The sequence below is a fragment of the Delphinapterus leucas genome, chromosome 11 (genome assembly GCF_059928025.1).
Source record: "Delphinapterus leucas isolate spDelLeu-1000000601 "Yukka" chromosome 11, BTC_Dleu_Yukka2, whole genome shotgun sequence".
Lineage (NCBI taxonomy): Eukaryota > Metazoa > Chordata > Mammalia > Artiodactyla > Monodontidae > Delphinapterus > Delphinapterus leucas.
In genome coordinates this window covers 30,723,447-30,746,652 of record NC_143139.1, presented here as the reverse complement: position 1 = coordinate 30,746,652, position 23,206 = coordinate 30,723,447, and the positions used below count along the sequence as shown (strand labels likewise).

Here is a 23,206-nt window from a genome sequence, read left to right as displayed (position 1 = left end):
CTTTAAAATGGTAATAATAATGGTACCTACCTCATAGGGATATTGGGAAGATTAATGAGTTAAAGTATTTTAATTCTTTTGAACAGTGCTTGGCACATAGTAACTAGTGCTATGTGTTAGCTACTACTTTTGCTGTTCAAGCTGAGTTTGACCTTCAAGTAGATTTTCATGTATTTGGAACATAATCATCACTGCTGTGGAACTACTAGAGATAAGAAACATGTTTATCTGTTGACTATGTTTTCAGATAACCATGTTATCATCAGTTCAGAGAGGGGCAATTATGAACTGCAAAATTCTGTGTCTTAAATGGCCATCTATTCAAAGATACTTGTCTTTTGTTTCATAGGTTAGAGCAATATGATTCCTTTAAAACAAGAATGATTGTAAATTGTTCAGTTCAATGAAGGACTTGTTTGGTTTTGTGTGAGGCACAGGCCATCTGATGGCAGCAGCTCAGCAGGTCTGCTCAGCCACAGTAGGGAGGGCAGGCACCCAGGAATGAGGGATGTTTGGTTTACAGAGTTTCAGTTCCTGACACTGGGAAGGCCTAATCTGAGGTGAAGAAGCCTGGCTTGTCTCCTTTGTTGATAGGTGGCCCAAACACACAATTTGAAAGTACTGCTTACTATTTGAGGTCCCCTCCTTAGTTTTCTGGTAGGCAGGTGCTGGTACTGCTAGTTGTACCAGAAAATAGCTCCTTTGTTAACTTCAGTTTAGAAAGTTTTAAAAGGTATCTTTCTGTGAGTGATCATGATGCTAAAGAATATTCTAAAAATTTTTAGAACTCATGAAGGCTTGGCATTTTTGATTGAGTCAACCTCATTTCCCCTTCTGTCAGCTTGATGTGCTATCTGGCCTCCAGAAGGTAAATGATGTTTGCTCTAAGGTGGACCTTGGGTGCTTATTGTTCACTTTCACCCCCTGGAGTTTTAAAACACTTAGATCAGTGGTTCTCAGCCTTGATGGCACCTGGGGAGCTTTTAAGAAAATAGAATTCCCTGAGCTTGAAGCCCAGAGCAATTAGTCAAAATCCCTGGGGTAGGTGGGCCCTGGACACTGGTGTGTTTTAAAAGCCTCCTGGGTGATTCTAATGTGCAGCCAGGGTTTAGAACCCTTGATTTGGCTTATAATTATGAGATCCCCCATGTCAATAGGGGGCTGCTTGTCTGTTTGGGGATTGCCTGCCTGGTTTATCAGTGTACTCTTGTCATTCATCTGGTTCCTGGTTTCCTTGGATTTAGAGGACTCTTGGTAAGTCTGATAGTGCCTTAACTAGTATAGAGTTCCTCCTCTCTTAGTCTCATGTTAAAATTTTCATCAGTATCACAGCAAAGCAAACTCTTACTTATTCTTCTTATTCTCCAGTATGCATATCATTGGAGGAACAGTTTTTCCTCAAGAAAGAAACTGGTTACTGCTGCCTACTAAAAGTTTGGGTGGATGATATAGCTGGAATAGAAAAGTTGCATTGAATTAGTTGAGAGGGGAGAAGGTCAGGGAGGTAAAAACATTTTTTTCTGAGCTTTCTCTTTGTGCTTAGGTACCAAAAGAATGATTTCACTTAATTCTCCCAACAGCTCAATGAAATGGACACTGTCATCTGTGCATTAAAATGTTACGTAACTTGATCAGGGTTTTGTGGTTAATGTGTCCAGAGGTGAAGTATGACCCAGGTCTGCTCCTACCCTCTCTCCATCATAAACCACAGTTACCTGATCTCTTGTGTATTTGGTCTCTACAAAGCCATGGTAATTTATTTCTATCAAAATATTTTTATCATGAAAGATAATTAAAATATAGTAAAATAAGCTCCTTTGTTTTACTTTTAGAAATCTTAGGATGTAAATGTATAAAACATGTTTTATCTTGACTAGTCTCTGAAAACAGGCTTTAATATATCCTTAAAGTTTGGCAATAGAGTGTGAGTTCCTTTTTCCTACCCTAGTATTAAGGCATTGAATTGTAAATGTCAGACCTAGACTCTTGGGACTTAGAGATTTCAGAAGGCTGGAGGGCTAAAGTAGTCTGTCTTCTACAGCTCGCTTAAAAAAACAGGCTAATATGTATCTTTATATTTTTCTTTTTGTATTTTCCCTTTTCTTCCCTTTTAATTTTTTAAAAATATTATGTTCTGGGATTAAATAGTAGTAAAGTGCAAAGTATTATGTGAGCATCTTCAGGTCTAAAAATGATTCAGTTTCTGTATTCATTTCAATGCTTCTTTGAAGTATTCAGTGCACCCCTTTAATCTTAATTCATCACTAAGGGGGTTTGGAAAACGGAAGGAAAGATCAAGAAAGGTATAGAGAAATGAAAAGTAAAGGCCTTCATCTTTAGTACTTTTCTTATTTATTTCCTAATCCAATATATTTGGTTTCTACCTTTTTATTGCTTTTCTTTTAAATAATTGGCAATGTAGGATAACCTTTTTTCTTAAATTTTTTAAGAGAGAACACACTGAATAGAAATTTCATTCATTTACAGCATTAAAACACACATTAAGATTTGGTTATACAAGTTATCATCTTAAGGGAAAGAGGCCAGAAATATGCATTTGTGTGAGCTGATCTCTCTAGTTCTCATCAGATGAGCCTTCAGAAGAAAAGGTCTGGTCATATCTAGAGTAACAAACAGAAGGAAAGGTCTGGTTATATCTAGAGTAACAAATAGTTTCATTGGAAAGAATTTCTGTGTAAGTAACTTTGCAGAGCTAAATTATCCAGTAGAGTTGCTGCATAAAATTTTACTATGAGTGTGAAACAGTTTTCTGTTTAGTTTATATAGACAGTTTCGATATATATAGCTGTTTTTGTATCATTTCATAAAACATTTACTAAATGCCTACTGTGCAAGATACTTTATAAGGTGCTATGCTGAATATAAAGTTAAATATGCAGTCAAGTGAAATAGGTAAATAATTTATTATAATACAAGGTATAATGACATAAATAGAGGTCAAAAATGTTTTCTAGGTGAGCAGAGGAAGGAGTGATTAAGTATTGGTGTAATTATCAATACTTATGGATTAAAGTATAAAACATGTCTAATAAGATTTCCTTTAATATTGTAGGCCAAGTGATTTATTTAGTCATTCATAAACACTTTGTTCACTTTCTAAATCTTAGTTAATTTTTCTGAGTGTATTTATAGCTACTGTTTGAGTAGGAGGTACTCTTAACATCCACGTAGCAATTGTGTTTTGTTTTTCTACTCTTTTTGGAAGTAAAATGAAATTGCCTGGAAAATAATAGGCTTATTCACAAGATATGTGTCTTCAGGACTGCTATACTTTTGGTTTAGCATGGCTTAAAAGTTAGAACAGCTTTGAAAAGTGTATTGAGTCTTGATTTATGAATGCCAGTGAGTATGGGTTGTTATGTAATCAGGACTGGCCTGAGCTCTACCACCATAAATCTACCATGGAAAATATTCTGGGAACTTGGATCAATAGAAAACATTCAGGTGTCCTAGATTCATAGAAGCCACCAATTTAAAGAGACCTTGAAGTTTATGTAATCTAACTTAGTTTAAAAAGATTGAGGCCTAGAGGTATTAGGAGATTAGTCCAGTGGTCAGAATAATTTGGAAAGATCTTTGATATTGATATATTCATATTGCTATTTTTGTTATTTCTCTGGTAGATTTAAAGTGCTATGCTTATTTGTTATTTAGAATTTTGTCAGTCATTAAGAATAGACATTTGAAGAAGATGACAACTTAAAACATTAGCAGCTTTTTCATATTTCTAGTCATTTTAATAATGATTATTAGCATCTGACTTCATCTTTTTTCTGCTATCAGCTGCTATGTGCTTTCCTAACTCTCCCTCCACCCCCCCATTTTTTAAGTAAAGTGCTTTTTTGTCTAAAAAAAATGATGCTTGATGGCAAAATGAAATCATAACTAATCATTCACAGAGAAGAAATAACTGTAAAGCAATACATCTGGGCATTTATTTTAATGAAAAGTATATCTTTTAAACAGATAACAGAGAGTTTTGTCTTAGCCCCATTTTTATATTGTAAATTACAGAATTATATTATATTAGTATTAGATAGGATGGTGATTTTGGTGTTTTGCATGTTGTGTTTGGTTCAGAATGCCTATCCAAAATTATCGTGACTTTTGTCCATTCTTTTTCATTGTAATTTGTGCGAGAGATAAAGAAGAATCAGATTTTTCTCATTTTTCAGTTTTTCACTACAATATAAAAATATCTTTTCTGGTGACACACACATGCACATATGATGAAAAGAAAATCATTCTAATTTTTACCATTATATGTTATTCCTAATGTGGTGAACACAAACCTTTTATTCATACTCAATGCTAATAAGACCACATTTTACAACCATGTATTGATTTCTTATTACAGGTACATGCTGGGACTTGCAGCAATTCCAGCAGTTATACAGTTTTTTGGCTTTCTCTTTTTACCTGAAAGCCCTCGATGGCTTATTCAGAAAGGACAGACTCAGAAGGCCCGTAGAATTTTATCTCAGATGCGTGGTAACCAGACCATTGATGAGGAGTATGATAGCATCAAAAACAACATTGAAGAAGAGGAAAAAGAGGTTGGCTCAGGTATGTGGATTTTATACATATATGAATTTTAAAACTACATAATAGTTTTACTTATAAATTATATTCTTTTAGTATTATTTAATGTCTCTAAATGATGAAGTGGGTTAATATGTATAACTAAACCAAAATAAACATATTTTAATTTTAAAAGCAATATAATAATGTTATAAAAGAATAAAGAAAACACTGCCATAATGCCACTGTCCTCAAATAATTACTATTTTTATTTTTGTAATTTCTTTTATTTTAAGTCAGATATACTTGACATAGTTGTCATTTTGAGTGGGGACATTTTTTGAGTATATGTATATTTTACATATAAATATGTATATTTTACATATAAATATTTAATATATAAATATAAGTATGTATTATACTTATAAGTATGTATTATTGACCTTCTATATTAAATAAAAGTTCAGTTTGAACTATTGTCAAAATAAATCACTTTAGTAAAATTAAATACCTTGTTTACATGTGTTACATTAATTTCCATACTAATTTTTATAAAGACTAAGAATACCTTCATATACTAGTTATGGAATAATTTTGCATTTCCCTGTTTTCATTAAAATGTTTATTGTCTAATCACAATTTAACCATGTCAGAAACCAAAAAAAGCATGGTTCTGGTTAATTTATGTTGATGAATTGATTTTCAGAGAAGAAATCACGTAGGGATTTAAAAATTCTCAGGCAAGATCTGTAATCTTGACAGTCTGATTTGGGTAAGCGATTTGCCAGATGGGAATGATGGGAAAAGGTAGACATTTTACAATTCCCTGCTGGATTCACATTCCCCAAAATTGTTTCATTTTCTCTCAACCTTCCTTCTGCCTCTACATTAATTGGTTGTTCAATGGAGATGCTTACTTATATTAGTCAAATTATTTTTCATACCTGAGAAAATGCCAAACACACACACAACCCTTTATTGATATATGTCATACACAAGTCTTGGAAGGTCTGTTCACTCACTCTTACTATCTTTTGGTAGAGCTGAAGAAGCAATAGAATGAACACTGCCGAAACTGGTCTCTGTGGTAGCCACACATGGTTTGGCTTACATATACACAGTACATGATACTTACATACACAGTGTGATCTTATTACCTCCTTGCTCAGACGAAAGCCCCTCAGACAAAAGCCCCTAGATAATTGTGAGCCCACTCTAGGTGAAGGTCATTTTTAGCAAAAAGTTTCTGAGTATATACCATGTGCCTGGCATTGTCAGCATTTCCTATACTCTGCACATTAGTGCAAGTATTAAAGAGAATTTTGTTTTAACAAAATTAATTCACTTAGTGAGTTCAAGATTGTGTTAATTTTTAAAATACAATTTTAAGTGTCTATTTAAATTACAAATAACTTCTTTCATGCTTCTGTCTAAATTCTTCTCAGCAGCTGCTTGAATGAAATATGAGGTTGTTTCATATTGTAATCAATAACGTAATGTAATTACATGTAATCAGTATACTTGAAACCCATGTGCTAATAATGTGTGAGTGGAAATCTTTTCAGAGTATTAGGATATATTGAATACTACTTAGAACATAAGTTTTTATTAATTTATGTTAAGGATAGAAACAACAACTTAATAAAAAACACTTCTTGTTTAGGAGTAGGGATACCACTGACTTTACTACAAAGCATTGAACATGTAGCTTCACTTTGACTACTTAAAAAGTTGTCTGACTGGTCTAGCCATGCAGTTGTTGACGATGCACGCTGTTTGAGTCTCATGACTATTTGGAATGTGTAACCAAATGGGTTTTTAGAAACTTGAGGTAGATAGGATTGCAGTTATCTGTGTCTGCTTTAGTTTTTATTAGACGTCTTTGGGAACTAAGTAGGACACTATTTTATGTATACCTATTGGATATAGATAAAATAGTTAGCTATTTACCTATTTCCTCATATTGCTTTATGTGCACATTTGGCACAAATCTTTTTAAAAAAATTATATACATAAAATTTATTCGTTATGCATTACATATTGATAGAAAACTTAAAGGCAGATATCACTTCAAAGACAAAGTGGCACAAATCTTAATACCATAATATTATCCACTGAATCCTAATTTGTCTTATGCTTGGGTAAATATTGTAAACTTTATAACTAATAGGATTAATAATTTTTCCATTTCTGGATTTGTATTATTATTGTCATCTTGCTTAATTTTAAAACTAATCTCATGTTCTTTTATAAAGGTAAAGAATTAATAGCATTATGGCATGAATGCACACAGACAGTTTTGCCGGGGTTACACAAGCACCAATAATTTGGGGCTTCACTTTTGTGACTGATAAATTTGACCACAGTAAAACGTATTCTGCACAGTATGAATTTTATTGCATCATTTTCATCTCAGTTCAGTTGGAAAATAGAGAGTAGTGCTAGGACTTGTGTTACAAACCAGAAGGTCCTGCCCTCAGTCACTTTACATTTGAAAAGATAGGCTAGATGGACAACTACACATGAAGAAACAGCTAACTTTGAAATAACAAAAATGTTCTGGCTCAGAGAACAGTCAGCCATTGTGTTGGAGGGTTAGAGAATGACTTGTGTTAATCTGCCCATGGATTCTGATGAATTTTGAGCCATGACTTCAAGCCCAGGAACTCTGAGTAGTGGAGGGTAGTTGCTTGGAGGGACGAACCTTGTCCTAGGCACCATAAAATACTCAGCTATTCCAGGAGGGTAGAAAATGGTTGTTTAATACGACCACCTTTCCTTTTGGCAGAAATGTTTTATCATCAGACGTGGTGGCTTAGTTACCTGCTACCTGTGAGCCAAATAGGTCTGATTCCAGATCAGTAAACGATGTCCTTCTCTCAGAGTTTCCAGTGGATTTGTGACTTGTGACTATAATGGTACTTGGTTATGTGACCCTCCTCTATTTGTAGGATTTTTTTCCTTGGTCACTTGAGTTTAAATTTGACCTCTTTGAGGAAAATAGGCATAGCTGCTGAACTATGTATTAATTTTTTTGATGTGTGAAATGTCAGTGTATATGGGACTTATTTACTTCCTGTTTCAAAACATACTTTATGACTTTATGTAGTGAATATGGTGGCTTCTCTGACCAGGTCTGCAGGAGAAGTGAGGCTCATAGGCCATGCTGTGGAACAGGATTGGGTTATAATGGGATTTCATCTCTTCTTCTGCACATGACATAAAAGTCGACCTCTTTAGCATGTGATTTCTCCACTATAGGGGAAAAAAGGCAGTTTATGGGAAAAGAAGCAAACAATTTTCTTTTGTGTTCAACATTGTTTATACATCCTGTAGGACTAATAAAGTGAGACTAGAAGAAATGACAGCTTGGTTGGGAAAGCTCTCGGAATTGGGAGACAGGGAAATGAAAGACTTGTCCTGGCTCCATTCCAAACTTGTAATCCTAAAAGGAATTTTGGGGGAGCACTGAACCTCAGTTTTCTGTTAGGTTTTTAAGAAAAGAGAACCAGATTATAACAGCTCCACAGTCTGATTTTTTAGTTTTAAAAGTCTGTGAGAAATGCCTGTTTTAAAATTTCGAAATACTGGAACTTCCCAGGTGGTCCAGTGGTAAAGAATACGCTTTCCAATGCAGGGGACGCAGGTTTGATGCCTGGTCGGGGAACTAAGATCCCACATGCCGCAGGGCAGCTAAGCCCGCACGACACAACTACTGAGCCCATGTACCTCACCTAGAGAGCCCCCCGTGTGCTGCAAACTACGGAGCCCATGTGCTCTGGAGGCTGCACGCCACAACTAGAGAGAATCCCACATGCCGCAATGAAGATCCTGCATGCAACTAAGACCCGACGCAGCCAAAAATAAAAAAAAATTAAAAATAATAAAATAAAAATTCTAAATACTATACAAGAGTCTTTCATTCTGAAATACTTATTGAGTGACACTCAATAAATGTGGGGATGTGGCAGTAAGTAGATAGACAAGGTTCTGGCCCACTGGGGAGGGGTACACAACTGATAAATAAAAGAGTAAATAATTACCAGATAACTACAAATTGTGGTAATTGCTTTGAAGGAAACAAACAGGATAATAACATATTTATAGAGGGACTGAAGAGGGGCTACTTTAGGTGGGATGATTAGGAAACGCTTCTCTGAAGAGGTGAGTTTGAATGGTGATAAAGAATCAGCAATGTAGAGAACTAAGGGAAGATGGTTCTAGGCAGAGGGAACAGCAAATGCAAAATTATACGTATCGTTAAGTTAACCAGATTAATTTTCTTGGAACATTTTGATTATATATATACATGTACATGTACCAGAGTTTAAAGACATTTCAGTAATAACTAACTATACATCTTTATTTATCCCAGGTTGCCAAGCCAAAGCTTGGAATTAGTAGAGACACAATTACTACTTTAAGAATTAAAAGCACATTTGAGTACAAAATAATATACCATTTCTAACATTTTGTTGCTTATCTCTTATGGTTTATCTTACTAGTTTATTTCATGTTGCATAGATGTGGGATAGAGTCATGACTTGTATGTACATGCTCACTTAGGCTGCTTCCAAGTCTAGGCTATTGTTAATAATGCTACAGTGAACACAGGGGTGCATTTATCTTTTTGAATTAGTGTTTTGGTTTTCTTCGGGTAAATATCCGGAAGTGAAATTTCTGGATCATATGGTAGTTCTATTTTTAGGTTTTTAAGGAACCTCCATACTGTTTTCCACAGTGGCTGCACCAATTTACATGCCCACCAACAGTGTACAAGTGTTACCTTTTTTTCCACATCTTCACCAACATTTGTTATTTGTGGTCTTTTTGATGATAGCCATTCTGATAGGTGTGAGGTGATACCTCGTTGTGGTTTTGCTTTCCATTTTTCTGATGATTAGTGATGTTGAGCATCTTTTCATGTGCCTGTTGGTCATCTCTGTGTCTTCTTTGGAAAAGCGTCTATTCATGTCTTTGACCCATGTTTTAATTGGGTTGTTTGTTTTTTGCTACTGAGTTGTATGAGCTATTTATATTTTGGATATTAATCCCTTATTGGTCATATCATTTGCAAATATTTTCTCTCATTCTGTATGTTGTCTTTTCATTTTTTCGATGGTTTCCTTTGCTGTGCAAAAGCTTTTAAATAGGTCCCATTTGCCTAAGGTGACAGATCCAAAAAACATTGCTTTGATTTATGTCAAAGAGTGTTCTATGCTTTCTTGTAGAAGTCTTATGATTTCCAGTCTTACATTTAAGTCTTTAATCCATTTTGAGTTTATTTTTGTATACGCTTTGAGAAAATATTCTAATTTTATTCTTTTACATGTAGCTGTCCAGTTTTCCCAGCACCACTTATTGAAGAGACTGTCTTTTCCTCATTGTGTATTCTTGCCTCCTGTGTCATAGATTGACTGACCATAAATGTGTGAGTTTATTTCTCTCTATTCTGTTCCATTGATCTATGTGTCGGTTTGGGGGCCAGTACCATACTGTTTTGATGACTTTGTAATATAGTCTGAAGTCAGGAAACATGATACCTCCAGCTCTGTTATTTTTCTCAAGATTGTTGTGGCTTTTCAGGGTCTTCGTGTTTCCATACAAATTTTAGAATTACTTCTTTTATTTCTGTGAAGTATGCCACTAGTAGTTTGATAGGGATTGCATTGACTCGGTAGATTGCCTTGGGTAGTATGGTCATTTTAACAATATTAATTTTTCCTATCCATCAACATGGTATATCTTTGCATCAGTTTGTGTCCTCTTCCATTTCTTTCACAGCAGTTTATAGTTTTCTGAGTACAGGTATTTTATTTCTGTAGTTAAATTTATTCCCTAGGTATTTTATAATTTTTGATGTGATGGTAAATGGGATTTTTAAAACATTTCTCTTTCTGATATTTTATTTTTAGTGTATAGAAATGCAACATATTTCTATATATTAAATTTGTATCCTGCTGTATTTAAACTTCACTGTATTCATTGATGAGCGCTAGTGCTTTTTCAGTGGTGGCTGTAGGATTTTCTGTGTATAGTACCATGTCACCTGCAAACAGTGACAGTTTTACTTGTTCCTTTCAAATTTGGATTCCTTTTATTTCTTTTTTCTTGTCTCCTGTGACTGGGACTTCCAATTCTTTGCTGAATAAAAGTGGTGAGAGAGGGTATTCTTGTCTTCTTCCTGATCTTATAGGAATCCTTTCAAATTTCACTGCTGAGTATGATGTTACTGTGGGTTTTTCATATTTGGTTTTATTATGTTGAGGTATGTTCTCTCTATACCCACCTTGTGGAGAGTTTTTATCATAAACGGATGTTGAATTTTATCAAAAGATTTTTCTGCATCTATTCAGATAATCATATGATTTTTATTCTTCATTTTGTCAATGTGGTTTATCACATGAATTGATTTGTGGGTATTGAGCCATTTCTGGGATGAATCCCACTTGATCATGGTGTATGATTCTTTTAATGTATTGCTGGATTTGATTTGCTATTATTTTGTTGAGGATTTTTGCATCTATGTTAATCAGTGATAATGGCCTGTAATTGTTTTTCTTGTTTTTGATATTTCTGTCTGTTTTTGGTATCAGGGTGTGCTGGCCTCGTAGAATGAGTTTGGAAGCATTCCTCCCTCCGCAATTTTTGGGAATAGTTCAAGAAGGATACATGTTAACTCTTCTCTAAATGTTTGGTAGAATTCACCTGTGAAGCCATCTGTTTCTGGACTTTTGTTTGTTGAGAGTTTTGATTATTGATTCAATTTCATTACTGGTAATCAGTCTGTTCATATTTTCTATTTCTTTCTGGTTCAGTTTTGGGAGATTGTACATTTTTAGGTGTTTGTCCATTTCTTCTAGATTATTCATTTTATTGGCATATAATTGTTCATATGATCCTTTGTATTTCTGTGGTGTCGGTTGTAAGTATTCCTTTTTACATTTCTGATTTAATCGATTTGGGTCCTCTCTCTTTTTGTTGGTCAGTCGGCTTAAGGTTTATCAATTTTGTTTATCTTTTAAAAGAACCGGCTCTTCATCTCATTGATCACTTCTATTGTTTCTTTAGTTTCTATTTTATTTATTTCTACTCTGGTCTTTGATTTCTTTCCTTCTACTAACTTTGGGTTTTGTTTGTTCTTTTTCTAGTTCCTTAGGGGTAAGGTTAGGTTGTTCATTTGAGATTTTTCTCATTTCCTGAGGTTGGCTTGTATCACTATAAACTTCCTTCTTAGAACTGCTTCTCCTACATCCGATAGATTTTGGGTCATTGTGCTTTGTTTTCATTTGTCTCCAGGTTTGTTTTTTTTTTCTCCTTTGATTTCTTTTTCCATCCCCTCACTTCAGTCTGTGTGTGTCTTAGATCTGAAGTGAGTCCATTGTAGATAGCATATATATGAGTTAGTTTTTGTATCCATTCAGCCACTCTGTCCTTTCATGGGAGCATGTAGTCTATTTAAATTTAAAGTAATTATTGTTAGATATGTACTTACTGCCTTTTAAAAAAATTGTTTTGGGGTAGTTTTGTAGTTATTTTTTGTTTATTTCCTTTTGTTCTGTGCCCTTGTGATTTGATGACTGTCTTTAGTGTTATGCTTTGATTTCTTTCTCTTTTTTGTTTGTATCTATTGTAGGTTTCTGGTTTGTGGTTACCATGAGGTATATTTATAGCAATATATGTATTCATATATATATATATGATTATTTTAAGCTGCTGCTCTCTTAATTTCAAACGCTATTTAATAATCCTGCATTTTATTCCCCTTTCCCAGGGTTACTTTTTTTGATGTCATATTTTACATATTTTTGTTTTGTGTATTCCTTAACTACTTACTGCAGATACAGATGATTTTACTAGTTTTGCCTTTTAACCTTTTTACTGACTTTGTACGTGGTTGACTTACTACCTTTACTGTATTTTTGCCTTTACCAATGAGCTTTTTCTTTTAGTAATTTTCATGTTTCTAGTTGTGGCCTTTTCTTTTATGCTTAGAGAAGTTCCTTGAACGTTTCTCGTAAAGGAGTTATGGTGCTGAACTCTTAGCTTTTGCTTATCTGTAAACCTTTTGATCTCTCCATCAAATCTGAATGAAAGCCTTCCCCGGTAGGTATTCTTTGATATAGGTTTTTCCCTTTCATCACTTTAAATATATTGTGACACTCCCTTCTGGCCTGCAGGGTTTGCAATGAAAAGTCAGCTGATAGCCCTGAGGGTCCCAAGTCTAGTGTCTGTGCACTGATGTGTGGTCCTCGGTCCTAGGCCCTCTGGTGGACATGGCCATGTCCAGGGGTGGCTGTGGGCTCCAGGGGTCTTAAGGCAGCCTTCCTGCTTTTGGGGGGCTGTTTCCCCTTCAGGCTAGTTGCTTGGCCTGAGGCGTCCCAGTATAGGTGCTTATAGCCTAGTGGGCAGGGCCAGGTCCCTAGGCTGATAAGCTAGAGGGAGGGCTTGCTAGCACCACTGTCCATGTGGTAGAACAAGCTCCCCAAAATGGATACTGCCAGTGTCTGTGTCCCCAGGGTGAGCTCCAGTTGCCTCCTGCTTCTGGAGATTCTCCAAGATCAGCCTGCATCTGACCCAGGGTCCTTTAAAATTACTGTTTCTGCCATAGGTCTCTGAGCATATGGTGTGTGTGCCCTTTAATAGTTGAGTCTACATTCCACAGCCCTCTGGCTCTCCTGAATGTAAGCCCTACTGGCCTTCAAAGCCAAATATTCTGGGGGCTTGTTTTCCCAGTGAGGGACCCTCTGCAATTGTAATTATCCTCCCATTTGTGGGTCACCCACCTGGAGGTGTGGGTCTTGACTATACCTCTGCCTCTCCTATCCATCTCATTGTGGTTTCTTCTTTATATCTTTAGTTGTATAATATTTTTTTCTGGTAGGTTCTGGCCTTTCTCATCAATAGTTGCTCTGTAAATGGTTGTAATTTTGGTGTGCCCATGAGATGAGATGAGCTTAGGGTCTTCCTACTCCACCATTATGGACAAGATCTCTTCATTTTTTTTGTTTTTTTAAATGGAGGTATAATTGACATATAACTTTATATTAGTTTCGGGTGTACAACATAATGATGTGATATATGTACATACTGTGAAATGATCACCACAATAAGTTTACTTAACATCCATCACCACACATAATAAAAAACATTTTTTTCTTAACTTTTTCAATTTCTTATCCAGCACCAGAGAACACGTATTTTTCTAGGGTGGTGTCAAAGGAGAGTGAAGGCCGTTGCTGACATGCTTAGCAGAAGAACCCCTTAGGCAGGGCTCAGGGAAAGTATGAAATAAGGCACCATCTCTGTCACTCTCTTCTGGGCTCTGCAGTGGGGGATTAAGGCAGGATCATTGGAGGGAAAATGTAAACAAAGAAAGCTTTTTCTCCCTAGAGAAATATGCAGATGTTGATGTTAGAACCATTACAGAAAGACCAGGGAAAGTGTTTTGGGAGCGTGGAGTTGTCAGGGTAGCTTCAGTGCAACAACAGATTGATAAAGGGAGCCAGGCAAGGGGGAGACTGAGTCCAGACCTCCGGTGGCAGGGGCAGCCTCCTGCAAATCTGTTCATCTGTTTACAGCACATGGTCATTCTCAGGAATTTAAAACTGTATATGGACTTTCTTTTAAGGAAAAAGCTTTTTTGTGTGTCCTATCTATCTTATCTATGCACACACACACACACACACACACACACATATATATATATATATATTTTTTTTTTTACAGTTAATATTACCTAGGTCACCTAAATCACAGATACTTCCAAAATTGATTTATTTCATGAAAAAGTGTCACTGAGAAAGCTGGCCCTACCCTTTGGGCACTAAAATCTTAATATTTAGGTATATGTGAGAAGTAGCAGCCTAGAGGCACTAACTAATGCTTTAAACTGAAATTAGATCCAGGCCTACTGGTTGCTAGTCACTATTGTAGTGCATTCAGGGTTACCTATGCAGTGTATAATCTTTGCAGAAACACTTATATCAAGAAGATTTACATTGTTTAATTGTATCAACAAATCAACTCAGTAATCTGGGAGAATGTTGGTTCTGTGCTTTCCCTTTGTTGGGTAGTTTAATCTCTAGCCTGGAAAGGAAGAATGCTGTAGGGTAGAAAATTTATTCAAGACCCTCCTGTGAGTTTGTTTTTTAAAACCTGGTTTGATTTACCTGTAGCTCTTTGGGGGTCACATCTGTGGTGTACAGGAAAGAACAGCTGCATCTCTCTCTTTTTTCCCTCCAGTAATTTTAAAATTAGGTCATCAAGACTCATATCCTCATAAGTCAGTTTCTTTTCCTGTGAACTGATATTGTCTGTGGTCATTTCAACAAATCATGTTCTGCAGAGAGGTCAGAAAGTGTAGATATATATCATCGATTTTGATAGAAATCCTTACGAAAGTTTCTTTAGACATCTAATTCCAGCCTAATGACATTGCAATGGAATGCTCATTGCAGGTGACATCTGCTGCACTTAGAGCAAAGTGTCATTTTTCCTAATATTTCTGGTAGTTTTGCTTATATTTTCTTCGTGTGATAGTACAGTGCTTTCTGACCCAAAGTAATTGCATGTATGCTATTTACTGGGTGGACTTGAAATAGATATTAACAAATTGTTTCTCAGCAAGATGACAACCAATTTTCCACATGTAGGCCAAGAAAACATATCTATATCTAATATTCTTGAGGTTGTCACAAAATTGCCCAAATTGTCAATGTGTGAGGTTGTTATACGTATCTCCTATGGTAAAGGGTAGATTAAAATAAAAGGTCAAGTAAAAAGCTGCTTTAATTTTCTATCCTTGTGTTAAAAAGCTGTAAGCTGAAGGATTATTAAAACAATATATAATTCTACTGTCTTTTAAAAAAAAATTTGATGGCTGTGTCAGGTATTAGTTGTCGCACACGGGATCTTCGTTGCAGTGTGTGGGCTTCTCTCTAGTTGTGGCGTGAGGGTTTTCTCTTCTCTAGTTGTGGCATGTGGGCTCCAGAGCGCATGGACTCTGTAGTTTGTGGCATGCAGGCTCTCTCATTGAGGTGCCCGAGCTCAGTAGGTGTGGTGCACAGGCTTAGTTGCCCCGTGGCATGTGGGATCTTAGTTCCCCAGCCAGGGATTGAATCTATATCCCCTACATTGGAAGGTGAATTCTTTATCACTGGACCACCAGGGAAGTTCCTCAGATTTTAGTTAAACTTACTTTTGTAGGCATCATGACTTATTTAAAAGAACCTCTATTTAATTCAACATGGCTTTAAATAAAGATTGCTTTGGATTTTTTAAACTCCAGAGAATTTTTAAAATCATAAGCAGAATTAGAATAGTTCTTAGACAAAGAGATAAGGAATGGCATAGAGAAGATTTTCCACTCGGCAAATCACAGGAGAAGGAAGTACTTTTCACATTACCTGTAGCCTTTCAAGCCATTTTCACTGATTTGTATTGAAAATGCAGATTGTCTTAGGAAGTTGATAGGTAGTACTTGATGGTTCATCCTTCTGCTTTCTTGCTACGATGTACTTAAATCCATATTTCATAAAAAAAAATCCATGCTAGTTTTGACTGTGTCAAATTTTTCCTTTTTACTCCTACACATCGTGAAGTTTTTCTGTATTTAATACAAATAGGAGGAGAAAACCCAACAAAGTACATTGCAAAAGGAATATAGTTCTTGAGTTGCTGCTTTAGGGTATTTCATTTCCAACTTAACACTAAACCCATCATTCAGCACAAGTGATAGTCTGGTTTGTAAATAAAACTCTGGTCTGGAGGTTTTTTCCTTGAGAAAAGACAAGTTATTGTGCCCTTTAAAGGTTACCTAGTGTGTGGAGAAGGTTAGAGGAATATTCTGAAGAAAACCCAATTATCTCCATCTCAGAGGGGAAGGCACATGAACCACTCTTGAATGTTGGGACTTTTTAGTGATAACAGGAAAGTTCCATTGATGGGCTGTAGAATCACAATATTAATAACCATGTCGTGTGGTATCTGAAGAACCTTACCTATTAACAAATATCAGAAGAGATCTTCTCGAATGTTTCTCAAAGATCGAAGAATTACTCTTAATTTTTTCTATCGTTTTATTTTTTTTAACATCTTTATTGGAGTATAATTGCTTTACAATGGTGTGTTAGTTTCTGCTTTATAACAAAGTGAATCAGCTATACATATACATATATCCCCATATCTCCTCCCTCTTGTGACTACCTCCCACCCTCCCTATCCCACCCCTTTAGGTAGTCACAAGCACCGAGCTGATCTGCCTGTACTATGTGGCTGCTTCTCACTAGCTAACTATTTAACATTTGGTAGTGCATATATGTCCATGCCACTCTCTCACTTCGTCCCAGCTTACCCTTCCCCCACCCTGTGTCCTCAAGTCCGTTCTCTACATCTGCATCTTTATTCCTGGCCTGCCACTAGACTCTTCAGAACAATTTTTTTGCCTTTTTTTTTAGATTCCATATATGTGTGTTAGCATACAATATTGGTTTTTCTCTTTCTGACTTCACTCTGTAGGACAGACTCTGGGTCCCATCCACCTCACTACAAATAACTCAATTTCATTTCTTTTTATGCCTGAGTAATATTCCATTGTATATATGTGCCACATCATCTTTATCCATTCATCTGTCGATGGACACTTAGGTTGCTTCCATGTCCTGGCTATCGTAAATAGAGCTGCAGTGAACACTGCAGTACATGACTCTTTTTGAATTATGGTTTTCTCAGGGCATATGCCCAGTAGAGGGATTGCTGGGTCACATGGTAGTTATACTTTTAGTTTTTTAAGGAACCTCCATGCTGTTCTCCATAGTGCGTATATCAGTTTACATTCCCACCAACAGTGCAAGAGGGTGCCCGTTTCTCCACACCCTCTCCAGCATTTATTGTTTGTAGATTTTTTGATGATAGCCATTCTAACTGGTGTGAGGGGATACCTCATTGTAGTTTTGATTTGCATTTCTCTAATGATTAGTGATGTTGAGCATCCTTTCATGTGTTTGTTGGCAATCTGTATATTTTCTTTGGAGAAATGTCTGTTTAGGTCTTCTGCCCATTTTTGGATTGGGTTGTTTGTTTTTTTGATATTGAGCTGCATGAGCTGCTTGTAAATTTTGGAGATTAATCCTTTGTCAGTTGATTCATTTGCAAATATTTTCTCCCATTTTGAGGGTTGTCTTTTCATCTTGTTTATGGTTTCTTTTGCTGTACAAAAGCTTTTAAGTTTCATTAGTTCCCATTTGTTTATTTTCATTTTTATTTCCATTTCTCTAGGAGGTGGGTCAAAAAAGATCTTGCTGTGATTTATGTCATACAGTGTTCTGCCTATGTTTTCCTCTAAGAATTTTATAGTGGCCTTACATTTAGGTCTTTAATCCATTATGAGTTTATTTTTATGTATGGTGTTAGGGAGTGTTCTAATTTCATTCTTTTACATGTAGCTGTCCAGTTTACCCAGCACCACTTATTGAAGAGGCTGTCTTTTCTCCACTGTATATTCTTGCCTCCTTTATCAAAAATAAGGTGACCGTATGTGCGTAGGTTTCTCTCAGGTCTTTCTATCATTCCGTTGATCTATATTTCTGTTTTTGTGCCAGTACCAGACTGTCTTGATTACTGTAGCTTTGTAGTATAGTCTGAAATCAGGGAGCCTGATTTCTCCAGCTCCATTTTTCTTAGTCAAGATTGCTTTGGCTCTTCAGGGTCTTTTGTGTTTCCATACAAACTGTGAAATTTTTTGTTATAGTTCTGTAAAAATGCCATTGGTAGTTTAATAGGGATTTCATTGAATCTGTAGATTGCTTTGGGTAGTATAGTCATTTTCACAATGTTGATTTTTCCAATCCAAGAACATGATATATCTCTCCATCTATTTGTATCGTCTTTCATTTCTTTCACCAGTGTCTTACAGTTTTCTGCATACAGGTCTTTTGTCCCCTTAGGTAGGTTTATTCCTAGGTATTTTATTCTTTTTGTTGGAATGGTAAATGAGAGTGTTTCCTTAATTCCTCTTTCAGATTTTTCATCATTAGTATATAGGAAGGCAAGAGATTTCTGTGCATTAGTTTTGTATCCTACTGCTTTACCAAATTCATTGATTAGCTCTAGTAGTTTTCTGGTAGCATCTTTAAGATTTTCTATGTATAGTATCATGTCATCTGCAAACAGTGACAGCTCTACTTCTTCTTTTCCGATTTGGATTCCTTTTATTTCTTTTTCTTCTCTGATTACTGTGGCTAAAACTTCCAAAACTATGTTGTATAGTAGTGGTGACAGTGGGCATCCTTGTCTTATTCCTGATTTTAGTTGTAATGGTTTCAGTTTGTCACCATTGAGAACGATGTTCGCTGTGCGTTTGTCATATATGGCCTTTATTATGTTGAGGTAAGTTTCCTCTATGCATACTTTCTGCAGGGTTTTTATCATAAATGGGTGTTGAATACTGTCGAAAGCTTTTTCTGCATCTATTGAGATGATCATATGGTTTTTCTCCTTCAATCTGTTAATACGGTTTATCACATTGTTTGATTTGTATATATTGAAGAATCCTTGCATCCCTGGGATAAACCCCACTTGATCATGGTGTATGATCCTTTTAATGTGCTGTTGGATTCTGTTTGCTAGTACTTTGTTGAGGATTTTTGCATTTATGTTCATCAGTGATATTGGCCTGTAGTTTTCTTTTTTTTTTGGCTTCTTTGTCTGGTTTTGGCATCTGGGTGATGGTGGCCTTGTAGAACGAGTTTGGGAGTATTCCTCCCTCTGCTATATTTTGGAAGAGTTTGAGAAGGATAGGTGTTAGTTCTTCTCTAAATGTTTGATAGAATTCGCCCGTGAAGTCATCTGGTCCTGGGCTTTTGTTTGTTGGAAGATTTTGTTTGTTTGTTTGGTTTTTTTTTCATTACGTGGACCTCTCACCGTTGCGGCCTCTCCTGTTGCACAGCACAGGCTACGGACGCGCAGGCTCAGAGGCTATGGGTCATGGACCCAGCTGCTCCGCGGCATGTGGGATCTTCCCGGACCGGGGCACGAACCTGTGTCACCTGCATTGGCAGGCGGACTCTCAACCACTGCGCCACCAGGGAAGCCCATGTTGGAAGATTTTTAATCACAGTTTGAATTTCAGTGCTTGTGATTGATCTGTTCATATTTTCTGTTTCTTCCTGGTTCAGTCTCGGAAGGTTGTGCTTTTCTAAGAATTTGTCCATTTCTTCCAGGTTGTCCATTTTATTGGAATATAGTTACTTGTAGTAATCTCTCATGATCCTTTGCATTTCTGCATTGTGAGTTGTTACTTCTCCTTTTTCATTTCTAATTCTGTTAATTTGAGTCTTCTCCCTTTTCTTCTTGATGAGCCTGGCTAATGGTTTATCTATTTTGTTTATCTTCTCAAAGAACCAGCTTTTAGTTTTATTGATCTTTGCTACTGTTTACTTCATTTCTTTTTCATTTATTTCTGACCTGACCTTTATGATTTCTTTGCTTCTGCTAACCTTGGGTTTTTTTGTTCTTCTTTCTCTAATTGCTTTAGGTGTAAGGTTAGGTTGTTTATTTGAGATGCTTCTTGTTTCTTGAGGTAGGATTGTATTGCTATAAACTTCCCTCTTAGAACTGCTTTTGCTTCATCCCATAGGTTTTTGGTCGTCATGTTTTCATTGGCATTTGTTTCTAGGTATTTTTTGATTTCCTCATTGATTTCTTCAGTGATCTCTTGGTTATTTAGTAGCGTATTGTTTAGCCTCCATGTGTTTTTACAGATTTTTTCCCATAATTGATATGTAGTCTCATAGCATTGTGGTTGGAAAAAATACCTGATATGATTTCAATTATCTTAAATTTACCAAGGCTTGATTTGTGACCCAAGATATGATCCATCGTGGAGAATGTTTCATGAGCACTTGAGAAGAAAGTGTATTCTGTTGTTTTGGGATGGAATGTCCTATAAATATCAATTAAGTCCATCTTGTTTAATGTATTATTTAAAGCTTGTTTTTCCTCATTTATTTTCATTTTGGATGACATGTCCTTTGGTGAAAATAGGGTGTTAAAGTCCCCTACTATTATTGTGCTACTGTCAATTTCCCATTTTATGGCTGTTAGCATTTGCCTTATGTATTGAGGTGCTCCTATGTTGGGTGCATAAATATTTACAATTGTTATGTCTTCTTCTTGGATTGATCCCTTGATCATTATGTAGTGTCCTTCTTTGTCTCTTGTGATAGTCTTTATTTTAGTCTATTTTGTCTGATACGCGAATTGCTACTCCAGCTTTCTTGTGATTTCCATTTGCATGGAATATCCTTTTCCATCCCCTCACTTTCAGTCTGTATGTGTGGGTCTCTTGTATACAGTATATATACGAGTCTTGTTTTTGTATCTATTCAGCCAGTCTGTGTCTTTTCGTTGGAGCATTTAATCCATTTACATTTAAGGTAGTTTTAGACATGTATGTTCCTATTACCATTTTCTTAATTGTTTTGGGTTTTTATTGTAAGTCTTTTCCTTCTCTTGCATTTCCTGCCTAGAGAAGTTCCTTTAGCATTTATTGTAAAGCTGGTTTGGTGGTGCTGAATTCTCTTAGGTTTTGCTTGTCTCTAAATGTTTTAATTTCTCTGTTGAATCTTAATGAGATCCTTGCTGGTTAGAGTAATCTTGGTTGTAGGTTTTTCCCTTTCATCACTTTAAGTATGTCCTACCCCTCCTTTCTGGCTTGCAGAGTTTCTGCTGAAAGACCAGCTGTTAACCTAATGGGGATTCCCTTCTATGTTATTTGTTGGTTTTCCCTTGCTGCTTTTAATATGTTTTCTTTGTATTTAATTTTTGATAGTTTGATTAATATCTCTCTTGGTGTGTTTCTCCATGGATTTATCCTGTATGGGAGTCTCTGCGCTTCCTGGACTTAATTGACTCTTTCCTTTACCATATTAGGGAAGTTTTCAACTATAATCTCTCCAAATATTTTCTCACTCCCTTTCTCTTTCTCTTCTTCTTCTGAGACCCCTATAATTCGAGTGTTGGTGCATTTAATGTTGTCCCCAAGGTCTCTGAGACTGTCCTCAATTCTTTTCATTCTTTTTTCGTTATTCTGCTCTGCAATAGTTATTTCCACTATTTTATCTTCCAGGTCACTTATCCGTTCTTCTCCCTTAGCTATTCTGCTATCGATTCCTTCTAGAGAGTTTTTTATTTCATTAATTGTGTTGTTCATTTTTATTGTTTGTTTGCTCTTTAGTTCTTCTAGGTCCTTGTTAAACGTTTCTTGTGTTTTCTACATTCTATTTCCAAGATTTTGTATCATCTTTACTATCATTAGTCTGAATTCTTTTTCAGGTAGCCTGTCTATTTCCTCTTCATTTGTTTAGTCTGGTGGAGTTTTGCCTTGCTCCTTCATCTGCTGTGTGTTCGTCTTCTCATTTTGCTTAACTTACTGTGTTTGGGTCTACTTTTCGCTGGTTGCAGGTTCGTACTTCCCATTGTTTTTGGTGTCCGCCCCCAGTGGCTAAGGTTGGTTCAGTGGGTTGTGTAGGCTTCTTGATGGAGGGGACTGGTGCCTGTGTTCTGTTGGATAAGGCTGGATCTTATTTTTCTGTTGGGCAGGACCGCGTCTGGTGGTGTGTTTTGGGGTGTCTATGACCTTATGATTTTAGGCAGCCTCTCTGCTAATCGGTGGGGTTATGTTCCTGTCTTGCTAGTTGTTTGGCACAGGTTGTCCAGCACTGTAGCTTGCTGTTTGTTGAGTGGTACTCGGTTTTAGTGTTGAGATGAAGATCTTTGGGAGAGCTTTTACCATTTGATGTTATGTGGATCCGGGAGGTGTCTGGTGGACCAGTGTCTTGAACTCGGCTCTCCCACCTCAGAGGCACAGGCCTGACATCTGGCCGGAGCAGCAAGACCATGTCAGGCACATGGTTAGAAGAAAAGGGTGAGAAAAAGAAAGAAAGAAAGAGAGAGAGGGAGGGAGGGAGGGAGATGTATGGATGGAGGGAGGGAGGGAGGGAGGGAGAGAGAGAGATAGAGAGAGAGAGAGAGAGAGAAAGAAAGAAAGAAAGAAAAATAAATAAATAAATGAAATAAAGTTATTAAAATAAGAAATAAAAAAATTTTTTTAATAAAAAAATTAAAAAGTAATTAAAAAAGAAGAAAAGAAAGAAAGAAGAGAGCAACCAAACCAAAAAACCAATCCACCTATGATAACAAGTGCTAAAAACTGTACTAAAAAAAAAAAACCCAGACAGAACCCAAGGCCAAATGGTAAAAGCAAAGCTATACAGACAAAATCACACAAAGAAGCATACACATACACACTCACAAAAAGAGACAAAGGAAAAAAATATATATATATATATATGTCTATATATATATATATATATGTTATATATATATGTCTATATATATATATATATAAAAGGAAGAGAGCAACCAAATCAATAAACAAATCTACCAATGATAATTAAATTTAAATACTAAACTAAGATAAACATAAATTCAGAAACAAATTAGATGCAGAAAGCAAGCCTCAAGTCTACAGTTGCTCCCAAAGTCCACCGCTTCAGTTTTGGGATGATTTGTTGTCTATTCAGGTATTCCAGAGATGCAGGGTACATCAAGTTGATTGTGGAGATTTAATCGCTGCTCCTGAGGCTGCTGGGAGAAATTTCCC

At 36.2% G+C, this 23,206-nt stretch overlaps 1 protein-coding gene across 7 annotated transcripts in view; it reads left to right on the top strand.

The window, feature by feature from the left end:
• SLC2A13 (solute carrier family 2 member 13) overlaps nt 1–23,206 on the top strand; it is a 428,310-nt gene that overhangs the window by 103,356 nt on the left and 301,748 nt on the right. For all 7 annotated transcript variants that reach the window (XM_089920529.1, XM_089920530.1, XM_089920531.1 and 4 more), the window contains one exon: nt 4,379–4,587. In XM_089920529.1, the coding sequence (XP_089776655.1) occupies nt 4,379–4,587 (209 nt within the window). The remainder of the gene's footprint in view (nt 1–4,378; nt 4,588–23,206) is intronic.